The 23963-nt window shown below is 41.3% G+C and overlaps 1 protein-coding gene across 3 annotated transcripts; it reads left to right on the forward strand.

Moving 5' to 3' along the window:
* The first annotated feature begins 589 nt into the window (after positions 1-589).
* IL1RL1 (interleukin 1 receptor like 1) lies at positions 590-18950 on the forward strand. 3 transcript variants are annotated; one of them, XM_044263755.1, is made up of 11 exons: positions 590-669; positions 1487-1695; positions 2541-2751; positions 4124-4298; positions 4391-4553; positions 6920-6991; positions 8417-8558; positions 8654-8799; positions 14260-14406; positions 15401-15568; positions 18121-18950. In XM_044263755.1, exons 2-11 carry the CDS (start codon positions 1635-1637, stop codon positions 18504-18506), a joined length of 1671 nt encoding a protein of 556 aa, XP_044119690.1. In that variant the 5' UTR covers positions 590-669; positions 1487-1634; the 3' UTR covers positions 18507-18950. The 3 variants fall into 3 exon arrangements, with proteins under 3 accessions (XP_044119690.1, XP_044119692.1, XP_044119691.1); XM_044263757.1 differs by having other exon boundaries at positions 4391-4472; XM_044263756.1 differs by having other exon boundaries at positions 591-669; positions 1545-1695.
* The last annotated feature ends 5013 nt before the right edge of the window (positions 18951-23963 follow it).

The following is a 23963-nucleotide window of genomic DNA, read 5'->3' on the forward strand; positions in this document are numbered from 1 at the left end:
TCTTTGTAGTTCATCCAGCCCAAACTGGATGAGCGTGCTGAGCTAGAATTTGCCAAATGAAGTGTCGAAGGATATCTAGAAAGGCAGATTCAAGGCCCCAGGACTTCAAAGATCACTGAGAACCTGGGGCACCTGGGTGGCTCAGTGGGTTAAGTCACTGCCTTCAGCTCAGGTCATGGTCTCTCTGCTCAGCAGGGAGCCTGCTTCCCCCTATCTCTCTGCCTGCCTCTCTGCCTGTCTCAAATAAATAAAAAAAAATATTTTTTAAAAAGATCACTGAGAACTAAATGAGTAATAATATCAGGGCAATAAACAGCAAACATTATTTAGCTTAAGAAACTGCTAAAATAAGGGGAGGTGGTTTGATGACTTCACCTAGAGGGATTACTCAGTGTTGTCCTTATGTTGAAGTATTTATGTACCAAGGTCAAGAATTCTTGGTACATGACGCACCCCTATTTTTGAACCAGTCATGAACTGTGACTAAAAATCAAATTTCAGTGTGGGTGGAGTAATGAATTCCAGGATGTCTTTGAGTGTCTCCCCTTCAAAATAAAAGAGAGAGTGCGTGCACCTGGGGAGACTTTGGAGCGGGAGTCACAAGAGCTGGAAACTCTTCTTAGCTCAGCCATCGACTTGGAGATTGCTCCCTTCCATCCTTCAGGTTGGGTAAGCATCACTTACTTATCTAAAGCTTATACTAAAAACTTTTCCATACACATAATAAGAAAAGTACCAGCAGATGATGTTTAGAGGAAATGTGCTTTCTTGAAGTCTATTTAGGGTTGCTGTGTCTATTGTTCTATTAGCTAGTTTCTATATTCATTCAATCCCTTCCCTGACTTTTTAAGAAAAAAAAAAATCTAGTTAAATGATTCTCTTGGTGAAAGGAAAAAGAAAAGCATGTAAATATTTTTCACAGACCTCCGACTATTCTTAGAAAAACTGGTGAATTTTGGAGACAGGTTGAGGTGGGCACACATTTTTGAGGGTTTGGCGTTGTGTCTAGGGCAATTACTCGATTAATGCTTGACCTGTCCCTTCCCTATAGTTTTAGTTGCTTTGTGATGACTATTTGCACGTACACCTGCATGTGGGTCACACGTGTGTGCACACAACCCCCAGCCTGTGTGGATAGCTGTGGTTTTTACCTTGGCATTTAGAACATTGTGTTTTCTAGGGTCTGTTGAATTTGTTATAATTTTAATTTGTTTCGAAAATAGAAACTAGTTTTCTTTCCTTCTAATTCAGCTTCTTCCAGTACATGGTCATCATACTATGAAACAGTACAACTATTGTAAAGCCTATGGGGCCCAAAGTTTCAGTAGGAATAAATGCAATGTTTCATGTCTGAAATCCTGCTGTTAAACATATTCATACCTAATAAATACCTGTTGATTGATTAATTCTCCTGGGGGGGGATTGAACAAGTAAAGATCATGACAGTAAGTGTTTTGCTTATGACTTTGTATGATGTATGTTTCAGCAGAGACATTGAAACTCTATGCTGCTGTAAATCTCAAAGGGTACTTTCAACCTCCTAGGGGAGACCTTCACCATCGTATGTCACGGATTCACCTTGAATAATTTCAACAATCAGTTACCAACACTTGCTCTGGATTGATAAGCTGAGAATGAGACTTTGGGTCTTGGCACTTCTAACAATTCTTGCACATTTCACAGCAGCTAAATTTAGTAAGTACTGCTTTTCAACTGAAATTGTAAAATTTTAAAATTAAGTAATTCCAAAGATGTTTGCCTTGTTTTTTTTTTTCTTAATGGTTTTATTTATTTATTTGAGAGAGATGGCACGATTATAAAATTTTAAAATTAAGTAACTCCAAAAATATTTGACTTTTTTTTTTTAACATTTTATTTATTTATTTGAGAGAGTGAGAGAGACAGCACGAACCATGGGGAATGGCAGAGGGAAAGGGAGAAGCAGACTCTCTGTTGAGCAGGGAGCCTGACGCAGGGCTCGATCCCAGGACACTGAGAGCATGAACTGAGCTGAAGGAGGAGGCTTAATGGAACCAACTAAGCCACCCAGGCACCCCATCATTTGCCCTGTTTTAAACTGCTTGTTTCTGGTTGTTTCTGGAAAATTCATTTATGCTTCACAGTCATTCTTTATCAGTAATCTATCAGGACAAATTCTTCACAACAAGTATATCATAATTTTAGTTTTACATATTTAAATACATCAAAATTTATCCTGCAGCCCACATGTAGGAGGTGCTGTAAGCGTTTGTTGTCCCATAGTATACTTCTCAGAGTGACATGTGGCTGCTTTGTCACTGGAGCAGTGTAGGAGGATTGGCTGCAAGTTAATTCACTCACCTGTGGTATGCATTAGAGCATTTCATAGAAGATCTTCATCATTTACCATCATTTACTATTCTTTCATGGTGAAAGTGTCACAGAAAATGGTCCATTTCTATATTTAATACCAGAAGGATACAGTATAAGAATATAATGTTGTTATATGGTCATTTCAGGATCCTATTTATGTTTTGTTTGTTTGCTTTTTGTATCTGCAGGCAAATCATCCTGGGGCCTGGAAGATGAGGCTTTAATTGTGAGATGTCCTAGGCAAGGAAAGTCTCGATACCCTGTGGATTGGTATTACCTGAAAACCAACGAAAGTATAACCACCCAGAAAAGAAATCGTGTGTTGGCTGCCAGGGAACGGCTTAAGTTTCTCCCTGCCAAAGTCAATGATTCTGGAATTTATACTTGCATTATCAGAAGGTATTAACAAGGCAGTCACCATAATCTTCAGCTTGTTCCCTTTTCTTTGCTAATTGACGGTGTGAGCTGTCCTTCCTTTCCTTTCCTTTCTAGACCTTTGTGGGACAGCTGAATTTATCAAGTGGTTTGAATAGAAGGGTATTTCTAGGAACACCATCTGGTTGGGTTTTGGGTGATTATGAACAATTTAAAGATAGAATTACAAGAATTTGTAATCCAATTAGGAAAAGACCTAGCTTTTGTAGTAACCAAGAAAACTGAGAGACTCACTCACTTTGGCTAGAAGTAGCAACAAACCAGCAAAAAGACCAGTAAGCTAGATGTTGGGCATCAAGAAGGCCTATAGTGGGAGCAAAAGGGCTGTTACCAGGCCTTAAACCTGAGGGTATTATAGAGGGCACGGATTGCATGGAGCACTGGGTGTGGTGCAAAAACAATGAATACTGTTATGCTGAAAATAAAAAATAAATTAAAAAAAAAAAAAAAAACCTGAGGGGCAAGCCTAAGAGGGTTGTGTAAGAGTGTGCCTGCAGATTATTGACTCTACATATATATTGTTAAATGTTCTGATCTTGTGCCTGTATTTGGTATATACAATATGTCAGATGAACTACATCAAAATGTGAGATGTGATTAGTTAGGCATCTAGCTTCTGAGGTCAGAAAACAGTCTTCGTTTCAAATTCCTGTCTTGTCACTAGTTGGCTATGTGATGGCAGCAAGTGATTTCTCTGTCCTTCTCTTTCCTTATCTGTAAAATGCATACAACAATATAGCCTACTTCAACACATCCTTATGAGAAGAAAATAATGTAATGTTAGCACCATGAATGATACACAGTAAACTCTCATTAAATACCAATTATCTTTATAAAATCCTGTTCTTGGCATGACAGCAGATCTAGTGCATAAAGAAATGGAGAGGGAGTCATTTCAGGGCTAATATAAGGAATATGTTTTATCTCAAATGCAATACAAAAAATATTTAAAACTCTAAATTTTTTAAATTAACATATAATGTATTATTTGTTTCAGGGGTACAGATCTGTACTCCTCAGTCTTACACAACTCACAGCACTCACTGTAGCACACACCCTCCCCAGTGTCAATCACCCAGGCACCCCATCCCCCCTCACCCCTCCCTTCCAGCAACCCTCCTTTGTTTCCTGAGATTAAGAGTCTCTTATTGTTTATCTCCCTCTCTGCTTTTGTCTTGTTTCATTAAAACTCTAGATTTTTATAGAGGTTTTTAAATAAGAAAACAATTCCTGTACATCAGTTGTTTGAAGAAAAAAAAAGCAGTATTAAGTAAAAGCTTAATGAAGTCATTTCATAATGCTGAGTAACTTTTTAAATCCTTTGACTTATTTTTAGTCCCACCTCCAACAAGACTGGGTATGTAAATGTCACCATCTATAGAAAACAACCAGATTGCAATGTTCCAGATCATCTGATTTATTCAACAACATCAGGATCAGAAAAAAATTCCAAAATACATTGTCCTACAATTGACCTCTACAACTGGACAGCACCTGTTGAGTGGTTTAAGGTAAAAGGACACGTGGGGGAAATGACTGAAAATTACACAAAACAAGGGCAAGTAAAGAGTCACTGAACATGAAATGGAATGTTTCCTTGCAGAATTGTAAAGCTCTTCACGGACCAAGGTATCACATACACAAGACCTATGTGCTGATTGACAATGCAACTAGCAAGGACACAGGTGATTATACATGCAAATTTATGCACAATGAAAATGGAGTCAGTTATGATGTCACAACAACCAGATCATTCATTGTGAAAGGTGAGCCTACCGAATGTAACAAAACATAATATTCAAAAAAAAAAAAATAACCTGGGTGGAATTGTGCCCTTCTTGTTGATTTTCCTTAACTGCAGACCCCCTTATCTGCAAAGGATACATTCCAAAACCCCCAGTGGATGCCTGAAATAGGGGATAGTACTGACCTTATATATATTATGTATTTTCCTGTCCATACATACCTATGATAAGGTTTAATTGATATGCTGGGCACGGTAAGAGATTAGCAACTATAACTAATAATAAAATAGAATGATTACAACAAAATAACATAATAAAAGTTACTACAGGTCCTAGCAAATTCAGCATATGATGTTTTTCTCTTTCCTTATTAAAGTTGAGAGCTTTCACCTTTTCACTTTGAGGAAGTGTTTAATGGCTTCTCAGGCTTCTCTGCATTGCCAGCGTCATTACTTTTGTGCTTTGGGGACACTATTAAGTAAAAGAGGGGTTACCTGAACACAAGGAGTGGGATGCCAGGAAAGTCTGCTCATAACCAAGAAAGCTACTAAGTGGCTAATGGACGTGCAGTAGAAATGGGGCAGATTTGCTAGACAAAGGGACAATTCACTTCCTGGATGGGACCAAGTGGAGCACTGTGAGATTTTATCGTGCTACTCAGAACAGTGAGCAATTTAAAATTTATGAGTTGTTTATTTCTGGAATTTGCCATGTAATCTTTTCGGACTGAGGTTGACCACGTATCCATGTGAAAAGTAAAACAAGTGACCATACTTCATGGTCCCGATATGTCTTCCGGCTTCATCTCCTCTTGCAAGTTCTCAACAACAGAGCAAAGAACTTTTCTAAATGCACTCTCAAGATTTCAGATGGGATTGGGAGGGAGACAAACCATAAGTGACTTTTAATCTCACAAAACAAACTGAGGGTTGCAGGCGGCGGGGGGGGGGGGTGGGGGGGGTGGGGGGGTGGGTTATGGACATTGGGGAGGGTATGTGCTTTGGTGAGTGCTGTGAAGTATGTAAACCTGGCGATTCACAGACCTGTATCCCTGGGGATAAAGATATATGTTTATAAAAAATTAAAAATTAAAAAAAAAGATTTCAGGAATTTTAGAGGGAGTTTACACTACTAATCTGAAATCAAATCTGTTCTCTCCTATAGGACTTAAACTTTCCTAAGGTGGTGTGATCTGAATGCTAACTTAATAAACTTATTTGGGGATGGCAATACAAGTGTTTGTAGAGCAAGATGAACTTTCCTTCTCCCAATTTGTTGTGAGAAGTTCTGTAAATAGAAAAAAATCTATTTAATCTCTACTGTAATTAACTGGATTAGAAATTTAGTGAGAGGTTCTGTAAGGGATGGATAGATATTGTTGGGTGGTTTTTAATTGTGAACCCAAAGTTATCAGGAGGCAATAAGAAAGCAAGAGTGTTTATTGGGGATAAAAGAATTGTAATTTGGGGTACACAGATTTGAGTAGCAACCCAGCTAGTGTCCACAGGTTGAGTAGCAACCCAGCTAGTGTCCCACTAGAGAGAAAAAGTCAGGTGATTTTAAAGCACAGAGGGAATGTGTGTAGACATTGTTTACAAAGAATTCTGATTAATATTGGCAGTAGAAAGCTAAGCTTCACTTAATACAATTGGTGACTAAGGCTATCGAAAGCAAGTCTCTTATTGTACCAGGTTGTAGCTGTTTGGGCTCAGTCTTGGAGTATTTGTAGTCTCACTAGTTCAAAAGTTCATGGTTCCACCAGTGAGGTCATGGGACCCATCTCCTTCACGGCCTCCTGGCTCCATTTCAAACCCCCTTGACATAAGGGACACCATTCCATTTTGCCTTTCACACAATCCTGGTTTGCAGTATTTTCTATGTTATCAATGACTTCATGTAGATAATTTGATTCTAAAAAGTGTTTTTCAAATGTTAAAGTCTATAAAAATACCTCACCACCAAGGCTCTCAAATCTATAAGGAGATTTCAGGGTTTCCTTAGCTTCACACTATCCTGAAATAAACGAGAATCCAGGGGTGTAGGAATGCAGCTGTGCTCCAGAAGATCCCCTTCAGTGTCCCTAGGCACCAGTGCCACAGCAATTAGATTTTCCACAGTGGTAGAAATCTGTGACCGGAAGTGTGGACTTATGTGTTTATGGTTGTCATAGAGCTTTTTAATTTTTTTTCATTCAATAAGCATTTATTAAGTATCTTATATATGCTAGTGTTTCACAGAACTTTGGAAATCTTCTTTCCTATATTGCTGTGCTTGTTCTGTAGAATTGTGGTTTTCTAGTAATTGCCAAGTTATGCAATTTATTTAATGTGTTGGACTCACATTTGTTTTAACCCTAATATTTGTAATATCTTTGTCTTTGATTTAAGAGGAAGAAAGTGTTTCTTGGTTTCCAGTAATTATAGCCCCTCCACAAAATGAAACAAAAGAAGTGGAAATTGGTAAGAAAACTTTAAGAATGCTATAAATGTTACTTGGAGAATCCTTCCATAGGACTCTTGATCTGAATTCCCTAAGCATGGGTCAGGCAGTTACATGATGGATCTTGGGAACTGAATGAAATGTCATGTGTAGAAATATTCATCTGGGTACTTGTTAATATTCGGAATACCCAGCATTTACATTTGCAATGTACTTGTAACTCATGGTGCTCTCACACATACTGTTTTACTTCATTCTTACTTCTCTCCTGGAGGTGGACATCAATCCCAATTTATGCGTGTGAATACTTAGGCTCAGGTAGGATCAATGACATGCCCAGGGCTGTGAATAATCGGTGATAGAAGGATAAGAACCCAGGCTTTCCAACTCTGCCCATCTCTGCCTTCTTTGGTTCCCTACCAGAAATGAGATACAGCTCAATGTTCTTGGCCTGTAAGAGAAGTTCCTTCATGAACTGGTTCTCACTGCATCCTGGCTTATTTGCAGCTGTTAACCCCATGTGCTCTGTGTCCCCTCCACCCTGACGACCTCACTGAGAAGGCAGCATTTCCATATTCTTTCTTGCCTTTGTCCATGATGTTCCTTCTTCTCATCTCTCAACAATGAATTAAATATCATTCCCCAACGCCACCCTCCTTACCTGCCAGCGGGCACCACCAGAGCCTCCATCCAATCTGGTCCAAGGAAAACATTTTCTTATACAGCGTGGCAGTCCTGCTCCCTAGGATGACTTCTCCCTCTGTATTCACATGTAATTTGTCATTCTTTCTATAGCCTAGAATACCTTGTATTTTAATCATTTGGGTGTGCCATTGTCACCGTCTGAGACACTCTGCATTCCTCATCCATCTGCACACTTCTTGACCCAGAACTAAGGGCTCAGGAAGGGATGGCTAAATGCATGTCCCCAGGTGGGCGGCAGCCCTCATGCTTTCTGCTCAGGGCAGAGGAAGCGTCCAGTAAAAGGAGGAGTAATAAAGGAGAGTTCCCTTGAAGGATTCAGTACTGGGATTGTAGCTGGGTCCAGCAAAACACAGTTTTACCAAAAAAGGGGCTTCCAGAGAGATGAAGAGAATTCGGTAGGAGGAGAAAGATGTGGAAGAAGGAAATTACAAAGAAATTCCAATTTAGAGTAAAAAGAAGCCCCTCCTTATAAAGTGGGATTGATAAATCCAGAGTTACTTACCTGCTGAGTTTATGCAGCAGGTGAGGGGAGAGAGGGAGCTGAGCGTCCTCCCAACTGTGAATGAAGGGTGTGGAGGCAAGGCGAGGGTCTGATGTAAGAAGGAGGGTGTTAATGATTAGGAAGGTGAATGGAATCAGTTCCCGGCACAACCCAAGTATTCAATGACTTTTTTCACATTGAATGAACTACTCCTGGCAGAACTGATTTTTATTGGTGAATTTCTTCGCTTCTCATCCAGGAAAACCAGCAAACATACTCTGCTCTGCTTGCTTTGGGAAAGGATCTCTGTTCATGGCTGGCGTCCGATGGAAGGTGAACAGAACCACAGTTCAGAACTTTGGTGATGCAAGAATTCAAGAGGAACAGGAGCAAAATCAAAGGTATTTTTTTATATTGAGGCTGACACATCCCCTTTTCCTCCTACACAATTTGCAACAGCGAAGTAAGTACTGAACGTAACATGTCGCCTTTTTAGTTCTAGCAATGAGCTGACTTGTCAGAACACGACTTTGAGAATAGATGATGTGAGAGAGGAGGACCTGTCGCTGCGGTATGAATGTCTGGCTCAGAGTCTGCATGGCTGGATACGGCACACCGTGAGACTAAAGAGGAAAAGGCCAAGTAAGGAGTGTTCCTGAGACTTTGGTCACCTGAGTTCGCTGCATCAACTGTAAGCTGAAATCATTTGCTTAGAGACCAATGTGTTGGAGTGTGGTTCCAGGGCGCGTCTCTCACGACAACGGACATGGCCCACCTCATAGAATGTGCTTCTCCTGTAAAGAACACTGACCTTTGTAGTATGGTTTCCCTGGTTGCTTCTCTACAGTTTTACTTCCCCCTTCCTCCTCCTTCTCCCACCCTTTCTCCTCTCCCTCCTACCCCCTCCTCCATTCTTTCCCCTCCTTGCCCCCTTGCCACCTTCCTCCTCCTTTGCCTCCACCCCTCCTCTCTCTCCTCCCCTTCCTCTTCCTCTTCCTTCTCTCCCTCCTCCCACCCCTTCCTCCTTTCCTTACCCCCCGCCCCGCCCTTACCTTCTCATTTTGGTTCCTCTTTAACATGCAGCTGCTTCCTTGGCCATCCTTCTGCTCTCATTAGCTCTCTCTGTCTCACTATATATGAAGGAAAACACTAACAGCAAATGTGAATATGTTCTTTGTTACCTTTCATGACTTTTATGGCATGTTATAAACATGTTCCCTTCTATAAATTTTTTTTGGGGTCCTAAAGAGTGCACATTTTGTTAGTGAGGCTGGCAAAGTAGTTGAAAAGATGAAGTATGTAATTACTGCCCATTCCAAGAAGATCTTAAGACACTACTTGTAATAAGACATCATGTGCCATTATTGTTAAACTTTATAAAATAGTAAATCTATTTATTTATTTATTTTCCACTTGCAAAACCTAAAGTAGTTACTCTCTGGTCACTTCCAGAAAAAGCGTGTGATCCCTTACATCCTGTCTCTTTTTAAAAGAAAAACATTTATGCTCTAATGCTATACTCTCTTATTTCCTGTAGCTGTACAGCCAACCCTGATTTTGGGTAGAGTAAGTCTTCCAATTTTATTCTTCATCAAGATTGTCTTGGCTGTTCTTTGACCTTTGTATTGCCACATAAATTGTCTTCAGATATATTTAGATTATAAACATGCTTTGCTACAAGTTATATAGAAAGTTTTATAGCTTATTTTATAATTACTTAATGTATAATAGAAATCTTTCCATGATAGTAAATGTTCTCCTACACCATGATTTTTAATGGCTTCATAGTATCCCATTATACAGAGAAACCATCATTTATTTCACCAAATACATTTTTGAGCTAAGTGTCTTTCTTTTTCTGTTTGTTTTTGTTTTGTTTTGTTTTGTTTTTTAGAGGGCCAATGTATTTAAACTAAAAAAAGAAAACACAACCTGTTCACCTATTTCTCCCACCCCCACCTCTGCCCCTGGTAATTATTAATCTCAGTGTAGGTGAAACTCATGGGAAGTCTGGTAGCTCAGCTCATTTCTTTACTGTATTTCTTATTCAACAAGCAATTCAGGTACCACCTTTTTGGGGTCTATATTCCTTGGCCACCAGTTTGGGGTCTATATTCCTTCCCGGTGTTCTTGTAGGGCCCTGTCTCTATGTGTACACCCCTCACACTTAACAAAAATCTGTTTGAGAGTCTGCTGAGGTGCGCCTGGGTGGCTCAGTGGGTTAAACCCTCTGCCTTCAGCTCAGGTCATGATCTCAGGGTCCTGGGATCGAGCCCCACATCGGGCTCTCTGCTTAGCAGGGAGCCTGCCTCCCCCTCTCTCTCTGCCTACTTGTGATCTCTGTCAAATAAATAAATAAAATCTTTTTTAAAAAAAAAGAGAGAGTCTGCTGAACATGACTCTAAGCTTCATGAGGGCAAGATGGCATCTCACCCATCTTCATGTCCTCCATCTGTAGTGCAGCGCCTCTGGTACCTATAGCATGTACTCTATAACAATTCGTTGAATAAATAAATGAATGCATACCAAAGGTATCAAGGAAAATGATTTTTGTACATTTCCACTGCTTTAGGTATAAGGCTTAATTATTCAACAAAACAACAGCTTACATTTATGTTTGTTAGGATAGATAAATTTCCCAGTAACTTGGAAAGGCCAAATTGTTTAATAACTTCTCAATAGTTTTATCTGAATCTACTGTGCCTTTAATGACTTCATTATAATCTGATGCAATAAGATATAAGTATAACAAACACAGGAAACTGACTATCCTTCAGTAGGTTCAGACACTATATATAATCTTTTAAAATTAAATGGAGAGAATGATCCGTCTTGGGTATAGGTAACAAGGTACATTGTCTGTAAAGAATCTGAAACAGTAATAAGATCATCTAAGAATCATTGTGCTTTTTTTTTTAAGATTTTATTTATTTATTTGAGAGAGAGAGAATGAGTGAGAGAGAGAGCACAAGTGGGGGGAAGGGGCAGAGAGAGAGAGAGAAAGAGATACCCCTGCTGAGCAAGGAGTCTGACAGGGGACTTGATACAGGGCTCAACTCCAGGGCCTCTGGCTCAGCCCCAGGATCCTGGGATCAGGACCTGAGCCGAAGGCAGATGCTTAACTGACTGACAGCTGGGCACCTCAGACTCACTGTGCTTTTAATCATCACCTTACCCAGACAACATTAACCAATGTTAGTGATGACACACTTGTCCTCTGGGGGACAGATTGCTTCTTCCTCCCCCTCCCTTGGTATGTCGTTGCGTGCAGTGATGTCAGCAAAAATAATTTTACAAACATTTCCTTCCTGAGCACCTGTCAACTTTCTCCCTTGTTTGCATTTCCAGGCAAAGACATCTTGTTTGTCAGATGAAGCATTGAATCCAGTATAAATGGGGAGAAAAATATGGTATTTTTACACTTGTCACTCCATGCACAACTACATGGAAATTATTTAATGTGTTTGTCACATAGTCAAAGGGAGATTTAAGTCCTCAGTTTATACCCCTAAGTAGGACATAGCCCAGATTAATTTGAATAACCACACAGAGGCACAACCTGATGAAAAAAAATTGGGGGTAACAGATAAGCAGACCACCAAGTTCATGTGGTTAAATCTCTGTCTGAGATGGTGCTTGGAAGTTTTGCTTTAATTTAGACTCAAATCACCAATTTGTAAAACAAACAGAATCATGACATTGAGTGCTGTTGAGTTCCATGGGTCGTCAGGTTTCTACCGGTAATAATGGAATCACCCCAGGACATATGGACCATGTCACCATGTAGTATCAGGGAGGTAGCTGGCACAGTGGATCTTCAAGGAGAGGGGAAGCTGTGCCCTTCCCCCGGAACTGCCATTGCCTCGGTATCCCCATGACTTGTTTACTACGTTGTCACTCTATGAATGTTCTCCGATGACCTGTGTATTGGAATTGTCTTCACGTTACATGTACTTGGTGACTTTTTTCCTTCTAGTTTATTTGTATGTGTTACCCTTCCCCTGTTTTTCTTCAAATTAACGTGGTTACACTCTGTTTCGACAACTGTGAACATTAAACAAAAACTGTTGCTATGGCAGTTTAATCATCACAATGAATTCCTTTATTTCCCATCACAAAATAAATTACAACATTGTCTCAAATTTCAACAACAAAAACTTTAAAAGCTTATGTTCCTGTATTCCTTGATGTGATTAAATAAATATTTGACACTCCTAATCATAGTAGTACACATTTATTCATTGTTTCCTTTGGGCCTCTCTGATTATTTCCCATCTCATTTCTTATTTATTTGATCAATAACCCAGGAGGAAGAGACTGTTACTATCACCCAGTTTTGCTGATGAGGAAACAAGAGGAGGTTAAAAAACTTGAGGAATTGGAGTCAGAGCCAGGACTCAAGCTTAGGCAGTGTTTTCCTGTTTATAAACATTTTCAAAAAGTATTTAGTGTTTACTCACCACATACGGAGTTATTTACAAAGGTTTAAAGTCATTAACAGAAAGATACTGAACTTCAACTTTCTTTACTGTCTCAGATTAACTTCTCTCCTCCCAGTGGAAGTGGCCACAGACATGCCCAGTTACTTCATCTCGATCTCCCCAAGAAATGGACGTTCCCAGAGGGTATCCAGATAGGACTTTTAGAGAGAGTGACCTGAAGGGGAATCCTGTTGAAATGCTTTCCTTAGGGCATATTTATCGTTTAAACTGATGACAGTACAGATAGTAAGCTCTCTGCCAATTTTCAGCAACACGCCTCCTCCACCATGCCCCCCTGCTTCCCCGTGTAGAATCTCTTTGCCTTAGCCATTCTTGATTTCACAGTTCTGGATCCTCAGGGTGCTGATGAGCAATGGGAGGAATCTGTGAATATGGATAAATGATTTTCTAGGGCAAGACTGGAGCCCCATGCTTTGAGATTTTAGACAAAAAAGGCAGGGAGGGTGTTACAAGAGACAAATCTCCTTTGAGATTGTTCTAATGGTCATCTTTAAGTGACTATTTGTAAGAGGAGAGTTAATTATAAAGAGAGAAGTAAATATAAAACAGCCAAAATATACCACTAATGAGTACAACGCTTGTATACAATTTGTACGTATCTGTTCCAAGTCTTTGAAATCGGGAACCATCTCATGTATACACTTTGTGCAGCAGTGAGTACGAGATGCAGTGCAGTGATGAGAAAAATAAGGGTTGTGTTTAGAACCTAGCACCCCAGGAATATGACTTCCCCATCAATTATGCTTTAGAGACTTACATGGCCCCTGCCTCTTCCCTGCTTTCCTATGCAGTAAGACCCCAAGACCTTTTGATTCGTTCTCCTTAATGCCCCAACCCCAGCTGTATCTGTTCTTTTCTCATTATTACACAGGTCTGAACCCTCCTTATGTTTCACCACAAGTATTGCAGAAACTTCCCGTCCATTTTCTTCTAACTAATTATGGTCTCTTCCCACAGAGACAAATCTTCCCCTACCTTCAGATTAATCCTTCTTGTCAACCGCTTTCATTGTTAACACCCGACTCAACACTCATCAGTGGCTCCTGGGACCTTCCCGAAGAAAGGCAAAATGCCTGAACGGGAGCCCCAAGTTTGGTCAGAACCGAGCCCTGACGCACATTTCTTGTTGTTTCTTCCACTACTTCCCCATGCTGGATTACTCCGGTTCCTCAGAACACACCACATCTCTGCCCTTGGGCTCACAGCAGCTCCTCTTGTCAGGAGTGCCTTTTTCTTGTTTCCTGGTTCTCTAAAACTGCTCTCCCCCTGCAGGAAGCCTCCCTTACCCACTCCAGCCTGGAGGGAGCACTTCTAAAAACCTCTGCCAGCTCCAAGGACACATTTACCTCCTATCTTAGTTAAGTTTACATTTGGGGCCGCACCTCATATGCTTTAAGAAGCCCCTACCGTGCCTAGCTTGCTGTCTTGCCTAGGGGGGCACTCGGTAAAGGTTCACTTACCGATTCGTGAAGCTGCCATGCGAATACCAGGCAGGCATCTCCTGTATGAATTTCTCGTCCTCCCAGTAGAGGTCTGTTTATTTTACCTTGTTCTAGGAATATTAGTGATCATTTTTGTCCTCCCCTTATCTTTTGAATAGATGACAAGCAAAGCACCTACTACATCCTGGCGGGATTTAGCACCTTGTTAATGCTAATCAATGCCATGGCCATAATGCTGAAAGTGTTCTGGATTGAGGTTAATCTGCTCTGGAGAGACCTAACTAGACCTTACAAAACGAGGAATGGTAAGTGGCAAGTTCCACATTTTTCTTCAAAGAAAAGGATTCATGCTGGCTGCTGGTGGCTCATTTGTTGATCTCTTAATAGCTATGGTACTAAACCCAGATTTTGCTGGCTAACATATTGTTAGCAGATCTTTTTTTTTTTTTTTTTTTTCCCCTCAGTCCACTCGGAGGCCAGTCTCTGTCCTTTTTTGCTGGTCCTTATGGTTCTGAGATACATCTCAACAGCTCAAATCTCCTCCCCCAATAGGCTTGTTGTTCCTGCTAAATCAAGAACAGAATCAGCCCAAGCCCAGCAAAGTTTAATCATTTTGGAAAATGTGTATTGGAAAACTTCATGGAATTCAAAACATTAACTAAAGTGTTCCTGCTTCCCAGATGTGAACAGCTTAGACAGAGCCATCAGAAGGCAGGTGTATTTTACCAGAAAGCCCACTCCTTACAGAGCCCTACCTGGGTGCACAAGTATACACCTGAAAGAATACATTTATGCCTGCTGAATCAGACAACATTCTCTCCTTTGGAGGCAGACATACTCTACATTTTCCATATGGCCCACTCAACTAGGGCTAATTATTTGATTTGTGGAAAATATAGATCCCTTAAAAAATATTCTCCTTTCGCATTTTCATTTCCTAGGTTAAGGGAAAACAACAGCTAAAACTGAGATCTACTCCAAAAACAGAAGATCCCTTATCCATGACAGATATTTATCAATAAGTTATTAATTTAATTTGACAATATGGTGTGTGCTAAACTTGCCTCTCTACCATTCAGTCTGAGGCAGTAAAGGGAGAAAACTTGCAGATTAAGATTGGTTTTCTGATGACATTTTGCAGTAGTGGGTTGTGGTCACCATCTCTGGATTCTAGAATATTTTGGGGGATGGGATACACACACCAATAACAATAAAATTCAGGGGAGAATGTCTAGGAAGAGTCAAATGGGAATTTCCAGAGCCAAAGAATAAAGTTGTACTTCTTGTTCTCGTTTTCAGATGGAAAGATCTACGATGCTTACGTTATCTATCCACGGAACTATAAAAATAGTCCCGAGAGGGCCAATGCCGTGGGCCACTTTGTTCACCAGATTCTGCCTGAAGTTCTTGAAAATAAATGTGGCTATAACTTATGCATTTATGGGAGAGATCTGCTACCGGGAGAAGGTAAAGCTATTAACACACATCAGGGACAGAAAGTCACGTTTATCAGAAGGCCAAGGATAGGTGGTCTTATCCCTGTGTTGGATATGGAAATACAATCATTATTCCAGGCCTTAAGACAAGAGTTTTTAAATATTTCTCCAGAAGAAGGAGATATTATTCTTTGCTTGTCCTTCCCCCATAGCCGACCTGATCATGAGGTCTTCATAAGAGTATCAGTGATGTGAGGACACTGCTATGTGGATTTAGCAAGACGTGGCCCCTACTTGACTTCCCATGTCCACTGTTAGGATAACTGACATACATCTTAATTCTCTCTAGAAGAGCTGAAAGAAGACTCAAAAAAAAAAAAAAACCAAAAAACAAAAACCAACCAACAACAACAAAGAAATGTGTTCTCATACCTAGAGGCATTGACTGAAATATTTGCAAGGATTCAGAAAGTCTTCCAGCTTTCCCCTGTATTGGACAAACATTTGCAAATGTGTATTCTCACCTCATCCACTAGAGCTGTCTTCTGTTTCTTAGTCAATTCCATGTACCGTCCACAGTTTGTCACAATTCTGGCCTTTCAGTAGCTGTTCTCCCTCTATATTTATGTCAAGTACCCATGAGCCCTCCTTATAGCTCTTCTCGAATTCCTCGGAGACCAGGAAGTGTTTGGAATGTTCCTGAGGCAGGAGCATCACTGAGGGTAAGTCCAATAAAATGAATGCTTAGTAGACTGTGAATTTAAACTGGCATTTCCACTGCACAGAGGGATTCAAACATCTGTAGATGTAAAGGAACCCCCAGCAGGTGAATCCACTTCATCCTGAAATATTTGGGCAATGTTAATCCCCCCACAATGGTGTGGATAACTTTGTAAAATGAATGATTCAGGAGAACGGAATCCCAGTTTTCTCTAGAAGCCTTCTTCTTCCTCCAGCTCTCCTGCTGGCTACTCATTCCAGTAGAAAGAAATGAGCCACGGTGCTCAAATGCTCTTTTCATGCTACACATCTTCTCAAGAAGCTGTAGGGACCCCAGCTGTTTGTGACGTCACACCACCTGCCACATCTGGCTGCAAACCCTTCATTGTTTTTTGTCTCAGATCCATCGACCTCCTTTCTAGTTCTACCTCTCTCCAGCCCAATGTGAACACCAGCGCGCTGAGCCTCAAGCTTGCGTGGCCTGCATCGTGCTGTTTTTCACCTGGGAACGTTCCCACCCCCTCTCCCTCAAGCATGTCTTCTGAACCTTACTTTAACCCAAGGAAGGTCACATATAACGAAACAACACCAAACTTCACTCGTCCCTTTGGAAAAGTTCATGACTGCATCAGTGGTATTTCTTCCCATGCTAGTTACCTTCTGGAGCTTTGCCCTGTCAAATCTACTCTGCACCCTGCTCCATCCAGTGGCCCCAGAGAGAGGGGGGGAGGAGCTGGTCATTATGGAATCTATCAGGCCCCTGCCCTCTGCTCCCTGCTGGGTTCGGCCAATGGAAGCAGAAGTACAGAGGCAGGCATCAGGTAAGGTTGCCAGGGGAGCTGGGCTCTTCTCTCCCAGAACATGGGCTCCTGTTAGCTGCCTTTATACACCTTAGCTTTCATAATTGCTTCTTCCCCTTCACACCCGGAGGAGGGTAATGCCTCCCTGGCTATTTCCCGTGCTGGGGTTCCGAGGCATCTCTCATTGATTTCTCCTTTATTTCTCTGTCCACATCTTTTATAAATTCTCCTCTCATTAACCTCTCTTAAGTCAGTCCTTTTGAGTGTGCTGAGTTTTCTGTTAGGATCCTGACCGATATGAAGTCTCTATCTGATGCTATTCAACATTTATTTCGCTAGTTCACACTACATGGGTTGGCAGTCTTTTGGCTGTCCTGCTCTAAGAAATTCTTGAGTGGTTTCGTTCATGGTTGAATTTCTTTGATTTCTCTGGTCCCTCCTTGCAGGGAGAGCTGAGTATTTTACATGTGCTTTCTAAGTCTGCCCAAAAGTTTCCTGCCATCACCATGGAGCTGATGCTGTATAAACTCTAAATTGATAAGGGGATCTGATCTTCCTTAAGATCTTTCTAGTCTGAATCAAATCACCTTCTCAAACAGAGACATTGGGGAGTGTTGTGAATCTAGGACTCCCTTAGAGATTTTAATCAGTTCAGAGGAGCAACAGTCCCTAAGAGTGAAAGTACTAAGCCCTGGTAAAACACATACGCTAATACTCTAAGAAGATAATACATAGCTAATGAACTTGAATTCTAATTCTTCCACTAAACACCTCTACCTGTCATGTAACTCCAAGGATTCATTTTAGTTAGAACTGACCTACTTGGGAAGGAAGAGGGGCTTGGGACTGATGTGCTCACAGTGAGAGGGGTAAGTTGAACATAACAGGTTGTCCCTTCAAGCACATTCCCCCTTTCCTGAATGAAGAACTGATGGGTGTCAGAATCCCATAACAGATTAAAACCATAACTTTTTTTTTTTTTAAAGTCCAGAACATTCATGATCAAAGCATTAGATTTCAAAACGCAGCAGCAGGAAATGTGATCCGGGGCTTTTATTCTTAGATGCAGCCACTGCCGTGGAGAACAACATACGAAAGAGCCGGCGACAGATTTTCATCCTGACTCCTGATCTGGTCCACAGCAGGGAGTTTGCCTACGAGCAGGAGATTGCCCTACACAGCGCCCTCATCCAGAATGACTCCAAGGTGATCCTGATAGAAATGGAGGCTCTGAGCAAGCCCAGTGGACTGCAGTTTGAGGAGCTTCAGGAGTCCCTCCGGCACCTCGTGGAAGTGCAGGGTACCATCAAGTGGAGGCAAGACCACATGGCTGACAAACGGTCTCTGAATTCCAAATTCTGGAAGCACGTCAGGTACCGCATGCCTGTGCCCAACCGACCCCTAGGGAAGACACCCAGTTTGGCTTCCCTGAGTGCCCAGGAGCAATAGTGCTGGCTTTGGTGTGCTAGTAAGGCACCCAGCTTCCACTGACCTGAACTCCTCCTCCTGGATGACGACACTGGACCAGACACTGGAGCAGGGGCAGGAGGAGTGGTGATATCTAGAGGAGGCTGGTCTCTGATTTCATCTACCAACTTGACTCCCATTTTCCTGATTCTGCGGGGATGCAAAACACCCAGAAATTTCTTTTCTCAACCCCTCTCTCTTCAGCCCACTTTTCCTGCCTTTTCTCCCTTTACTGATCTTTCTCCATGTGGCCTAGCATTTTTTCATTATGCTTTTTTCCCTCTTTCTCTCTCTTTCCTGTTCTCCTTCTCCTTATTCCTTGTCAAGACTCCACATGTTAAACTTCAAGCTGGAAGTATTAGAGCTAAATGTTCATGCAACCTTGAAGAACACTCAGATTTCCACAAGCAGAACAGTAACAGTCCTTCTTATTCCCAACCAGACCAGAATTTATTCTATTTTATTTGACTGGATGCTGGGTTTTTTCATCTCGATGTTGTCGATGTTATTGGAGGGGCTACCTGGTTGCCATTATAATCAAATTTTTGCTGCTGTAAAATTTCTTTCAGAGATTTTCATTCTCTTTAGAAATATTTTTTTCAGGTTCCTGGGTGGTTCACTTGGTTGAGCATCTGTCTTCAGCTCGGGTCATGATCCCAGGGTTCTGGGATCGAGTCCTGAATCAGGCTCTCTGCTCAGCTGGGAGTCTGCTTCTCCCTCTCTGTGATCTCTCTCACTTTCACTCTCTCTGTCAAATAAATGAATAACATCTTTAAAAAAGAGAGAGAGAGAAATTATTTTCTCCCTCGAAAAGTTACAGAAGAACAGAAAATATGAAAGAGGAAAAGAGCAAAAATTATCCATAAATCCATTATCTTAAGATAATGACTCTTAAACATTGTGGTAAATTTGTTTTCGAAAAAAAATTGAATTTGTGCTGAAACATACCATTTATGTAGTGAGATCATACAGTGTGTAGTTTGTTTGTTTGTTTTTTTAAAAAAGATTATTTATTTATTTATTTGACAGAAAAAGAGATCACAAGTAGGTGGAGAGGCAGGCAGAGAGAGAGGAAGGGAAACAGGCTGCCCGCTGAGCAGAGAGCCCGATTTGGGGCTCGATCCCAGGACCCTGGGATCATGACCTGAGCCGAAGGCAGAGGCTTTAACCCCCTGAGCCACCCAGGTGCCCCCAGTGTGTAGTTTTTATATTTTTTCCTATTTTGCATCATGAGAAAAACATTTTGACATGTCACTTAAATTTTAATATTTTAAATATTCATAGAATTCTATTTCATGGTTGTGCCACAGCTGATGTACCTCATTATTTATTGTTGTATATTTGAGTTGTGTTGAATGAAATGGCCATAATAATAAGTAATTCTGCAATGGCCATGTCAGTATATCTTATATTTCCCAGTTACGATTTTTTTTTTAAATTTAAGAAATTGGTTTGTTGCAACATTTCTATGAAATCTGTAGGGCATTTTGGCAGAACCATTTAGCAAAGGTGAAGGTAAGAATTCCACTGACATTAATTCCCTAAAGGAGTTCATATGCCCTCAGTGCCAGCAGTGTCTTCTCAGGTTGGGAGTCTTGTGAGAGCTCAGATTTTACAAGTGGATGGAGATCTTATCCTTAGCTGAGCTTTTTTTTTTTTTTTTTTTTAAATAAAGAAACAGATTGGGGCGCCTGGGTGGCTCAGTGGGTTAAGCCGCTGCCTTCGGCTCAGGTCATGGTCTCAGGGTCCTGGGATCGAGTCCCGCATCGGGCTCTCTGCTCAGCAGGGAGCCTGCTTCCTCCTCTCTCTCTCTCTGCCTGCCTCTCTGCCTACTTGTGATCTCTCTCTGTCAAATAAATAAAATCTTTAAAAAAAAAAAAGAAACAGATTTATTTTTTTTAAAATATTTTATTTATTTATTTGATAAAGAGAGAAACAGTGAGAGAGAGACAGAGCACACAAGTAGGGGGAGTGGCAGAGGGAGAAGCAGGCTTCCCACCAAGCAGGGAGCCAGACGTGAGTTTCGATCTCAGAACCCTGGGATCATGACCTGAGCTGAAGGCAGCTGCCTAACAACTAAGCCACCCAGGCACCCCCCAACTGAGCTTCTTTAAAAAGTGTATATTGGGGATATTTTTTAAAAAATATTTTATTTATTTATTTGACAGAGAGAGAGAAAAAGAGAAAGAGAGAGCACAAGGCAGAGGGAGAGGGAGAAACAGGCTCCCAGCTGAGCAGGGAGCCCGAAGTGGGGCTCAATCCCAGGACCCTGGAATCATGACCTGAATAGAAGGCAGACACTTAACCAACTGAGCCACTCTTGCCCCTCTGATTTGGGGCTGAACTGCAAAAGAAAACTGCACACCAGCCCCTCGACAGGGAGTGTAATTTTGAACTGTCATTCAATGCCTGAAAAGAAATTGTATTTCTGGAAGATTGCCTAAAGGATCTGTAGTTACCCCTCCCTTTATATACCATATAACCTGAATCTATATTCCCTGGATTAAAGGTGCCAGATAAAACACAAGACATTAGTTGAATTCAAAGAATGAAATTTCATCTGAAATTGATCTGAAATTCACATTTAGCTGGGACTCTTGTGTTTTTATTTGCTAAATCTGGCTGCCCTACTCTGGTTAGTTATTGTGCTTTTATATGGTGATATTTGATTTTACGGAACTGCTAAAACAACTAGTCTGTGGGAAGGATGCCGTCTAGTCGATTGGTTAACATCACTTAATATGGAATCAACAAGCCATCCTCTGCTATCAGCCGGCTTTGTGACTATGAGTAATACCATTAGGAAGAGATGTGCCTTTCATCCTGCTTCCCCACTGACCAAGACTGACAGAACTGTTTTTGATATGTGGACATAAATAATTTTACAACTGATTTTATTTTCCTCTTCAGTGAGCTACTTGGACACACAGAGCCCAACTTGGCCTCTTTCTATAGTGAGTACATAGGATATAACAAGCAAGTTATAATAATCTCTTCCTTGTTTTTATTAATGTTTTATTTTTGAATGTATTTTAACCGTCTATATTGTAAGCTGCTTTGTAATTTAACACTTACATTTTTCTGAATGTGCTCTGAGTATCTCTTAGACAGGGGCAGGGCGAGGAAAGGCTGTGGAGGCATACGCAGGGTCATCAGGCATGCTCCTTATTAACCTTTTGGGATTTGAATCCATTGAGGAAGCCCAGAGGGATGAGGGAAAGACTTCACAGAACCCAGAGAGGGCTGGCCCCAGGGCAAACTCTGACGTTGCTGAGCTCTTTTTTCCCAAACCTACACACCACCTCCCAAGCCATCCGAGCTTCAGTTTCTGCAACTAAATCATGGGAGGTTGGAGGAGAAGAGCTCTGAGGGCTTTCTCAGCTTTCTCAGCTCCAAGAGCTGATTCCAAGCGCATGCTCACAGAGCAGCCGCAGAACCGCCAGAAGTCTGGCTTCTCAGGCCAGCACACCACCAGCCTCTCCTGGTGTCTTCCTCGGTGCGGCGACAGTAACAGATGCTTCGCCTACCACACAAGGTAATGTGAATGGAATGAATTCAGCCAAAACCAGTGGGGTATCTACTATAGGATCCTAATAAAAATTCTGGTGAATTATAAAAACACAAGGAATTGCCCTTTCTCAGATCAAATTTCCTTGTGATAAAATGCAGATTGATGAGTCTTGACAATCACACATACCTGTGTAGTTGCCATCTCAAATCAGGTAGAAATATTTCCATCAGGGGCACCTGGGTGGCTCAGTCAGTTAAGCGTCTGAGTCTAGATTTTGGCTCAGGTCATGATCTCCTGGGTCATGAGATCAGGCCCCAATGTCAGGCTCCTCAGTCAGTGGGGAGTCTGCTTGAGATTCTCCCCCCCTACCCCTGCCCCGACTTGCATCCTTTCCTTCTCTCTCTCTTTCAAATAGAGGGATAAATAATAATTCTTTTTAAAAAGAAGTATTTCTATCACCTCCCAGGGAAGTTCCATCCTGCCATTTTCCAGCCAGTCCCTCTCCTTCCTTGGAGGCAAACAATGCTCCAATTTCTATCTCCATGGATTAGTTTTGTCAGATCTTAAAATTTCTATCAATAAAGTCAGATGGACAGCTCTGGGACTCCCTGCTTTCACACAATGTAAAATTTTGGAAATGTATCCATGGTTCGCATGTGTCCATACTTCTTTCCTCTGTGTTACTGAGTTGTATTCCGTTGTATGGCTGGACGCAGTTTAACCTCTCCCTTGGTGATGGACGTATGGGTTGTTTCACGTGGTACCTCTCATGACTATGGAGACTGTGGACATTCTTGGGAACATGTGTTCTACTTCTCTTGGCTCAATACCAAGGAGTGGTCTCTTAGAAAACTGTCAAACTGACAAACTAATTGTACCATTTTACGTTTCCTCCAGTTAACATGAGACCGTTCTTGTTCTCCCTCCTCACTGATGATTGGTACTGTCAGGTTTCTTTGAATTTTAGTTATTTCAGTAGGTGTTAAAAGAATCTTATTATGTTTTAATTTGCAGTTGTTTGATGATTAATGATGTTGAACTTTTTCATGCTCTTATTCACCAGTAAGATTCATGTATCACTCAGTGAAAGTAGAATCTTCTATACATTTAAAGATTGTGTTGCTTCTTTTCATGTTGTTGATGTGTGAAAATTTTTTATATATTCTGGATATGGATTCCTTTTCAGATAGGTATAAGGTGACAATTTCCCCAGGTTTACCTTCTTACCTCTTCATTTTTTTAATGGTATCATTGATTAGCAGACATTTTTTTTTATGGTACAATTAGCCAGTTTTATTGGAGATATGCTCAGATTATGTACATTGGCAGGGAGGTGGTTGTGAAGAAGGGCCACTGAAGTCAAAAAGCAAAGTTAGGGGTCTTCCCAATCATCGTGACTCTGCTCCTTCAGATTTCAGTATTGTGCTGCGATGCGGGGAGGGTGTCTTTTTTTTTTTTTCCAATTTATTTATTTTCAGAAAAACAGTATTCATTATTTTTTCACCACACCCATTGCTCCATGCAAGCTGTGCCCTCTATAATACCCACCACCTGGTACCCCAACCTCCCACCCCCCCGCCACTGCAAACCACTCAGATTGTTTTTCAGAGTCCATAGTCTCTCATGGTTCATCTCCCCTTCCAATTTACCCAAAAGCACATACCCTCCCCAATGTCCATAACCCTACCCCCCTTCTTCCAACCCCCCTCCCCCCCAGCAACCCACAGTTTGTTTCGTGAGATTAAGAGTCACTTATGGTTTGTCTCCCTCCCTATCCCATCTTGTTTCATGGATTCTTCTCCTACCCACTTAAGCCCCCATGTTGCATCACCACTTCCTCATATCAGGGAGATCATATGATATTTGTCTTTCTCCGCTTGACTTATTTCGCTAAGCATGATACGCTCTAGTTCCATCCATGTTGTTGC

Source organism: Neovison vison, chromosome 8 (assembly GCF_020171115.1).
Source record: "Neovison vison isolate M4711 chromosome 8, ASM_NN_V1, whole genome shotgun sequence".
NCBI lineage: Eukaryota > Metazoa > Chordata > Mammalia > Carnivora > Mustelidae > Neogale > Neogale vison.

What these genes read in the sequence shown, in the direction of transcription:
- IL1RL1 (XM_044263755.1), top strand. Translation starts at nt 1,635, where the DNA reads ATGAGACTTTGGGTCTTGGCACTTCTAACAATTCTTGCACATTTCACA. An exon ending in TATACTTGCATTATCAGAAG is followed by an intron (nt 2,752 to 4,123) that starts GTATTAACAAGG and finishes ACTTATTTTTAG; the next exon opens with TCCCACCTCCAACAAGACTG. An exon ending in ACCTTACAAAACGAGGAATG is followed by an intron (nt 14,407 to 15,400) that starts GTAAGTGGCAAG and finishes TCTCGTTTTCAG; the next exon opens with ATGGAAAGATCTACGATGCT.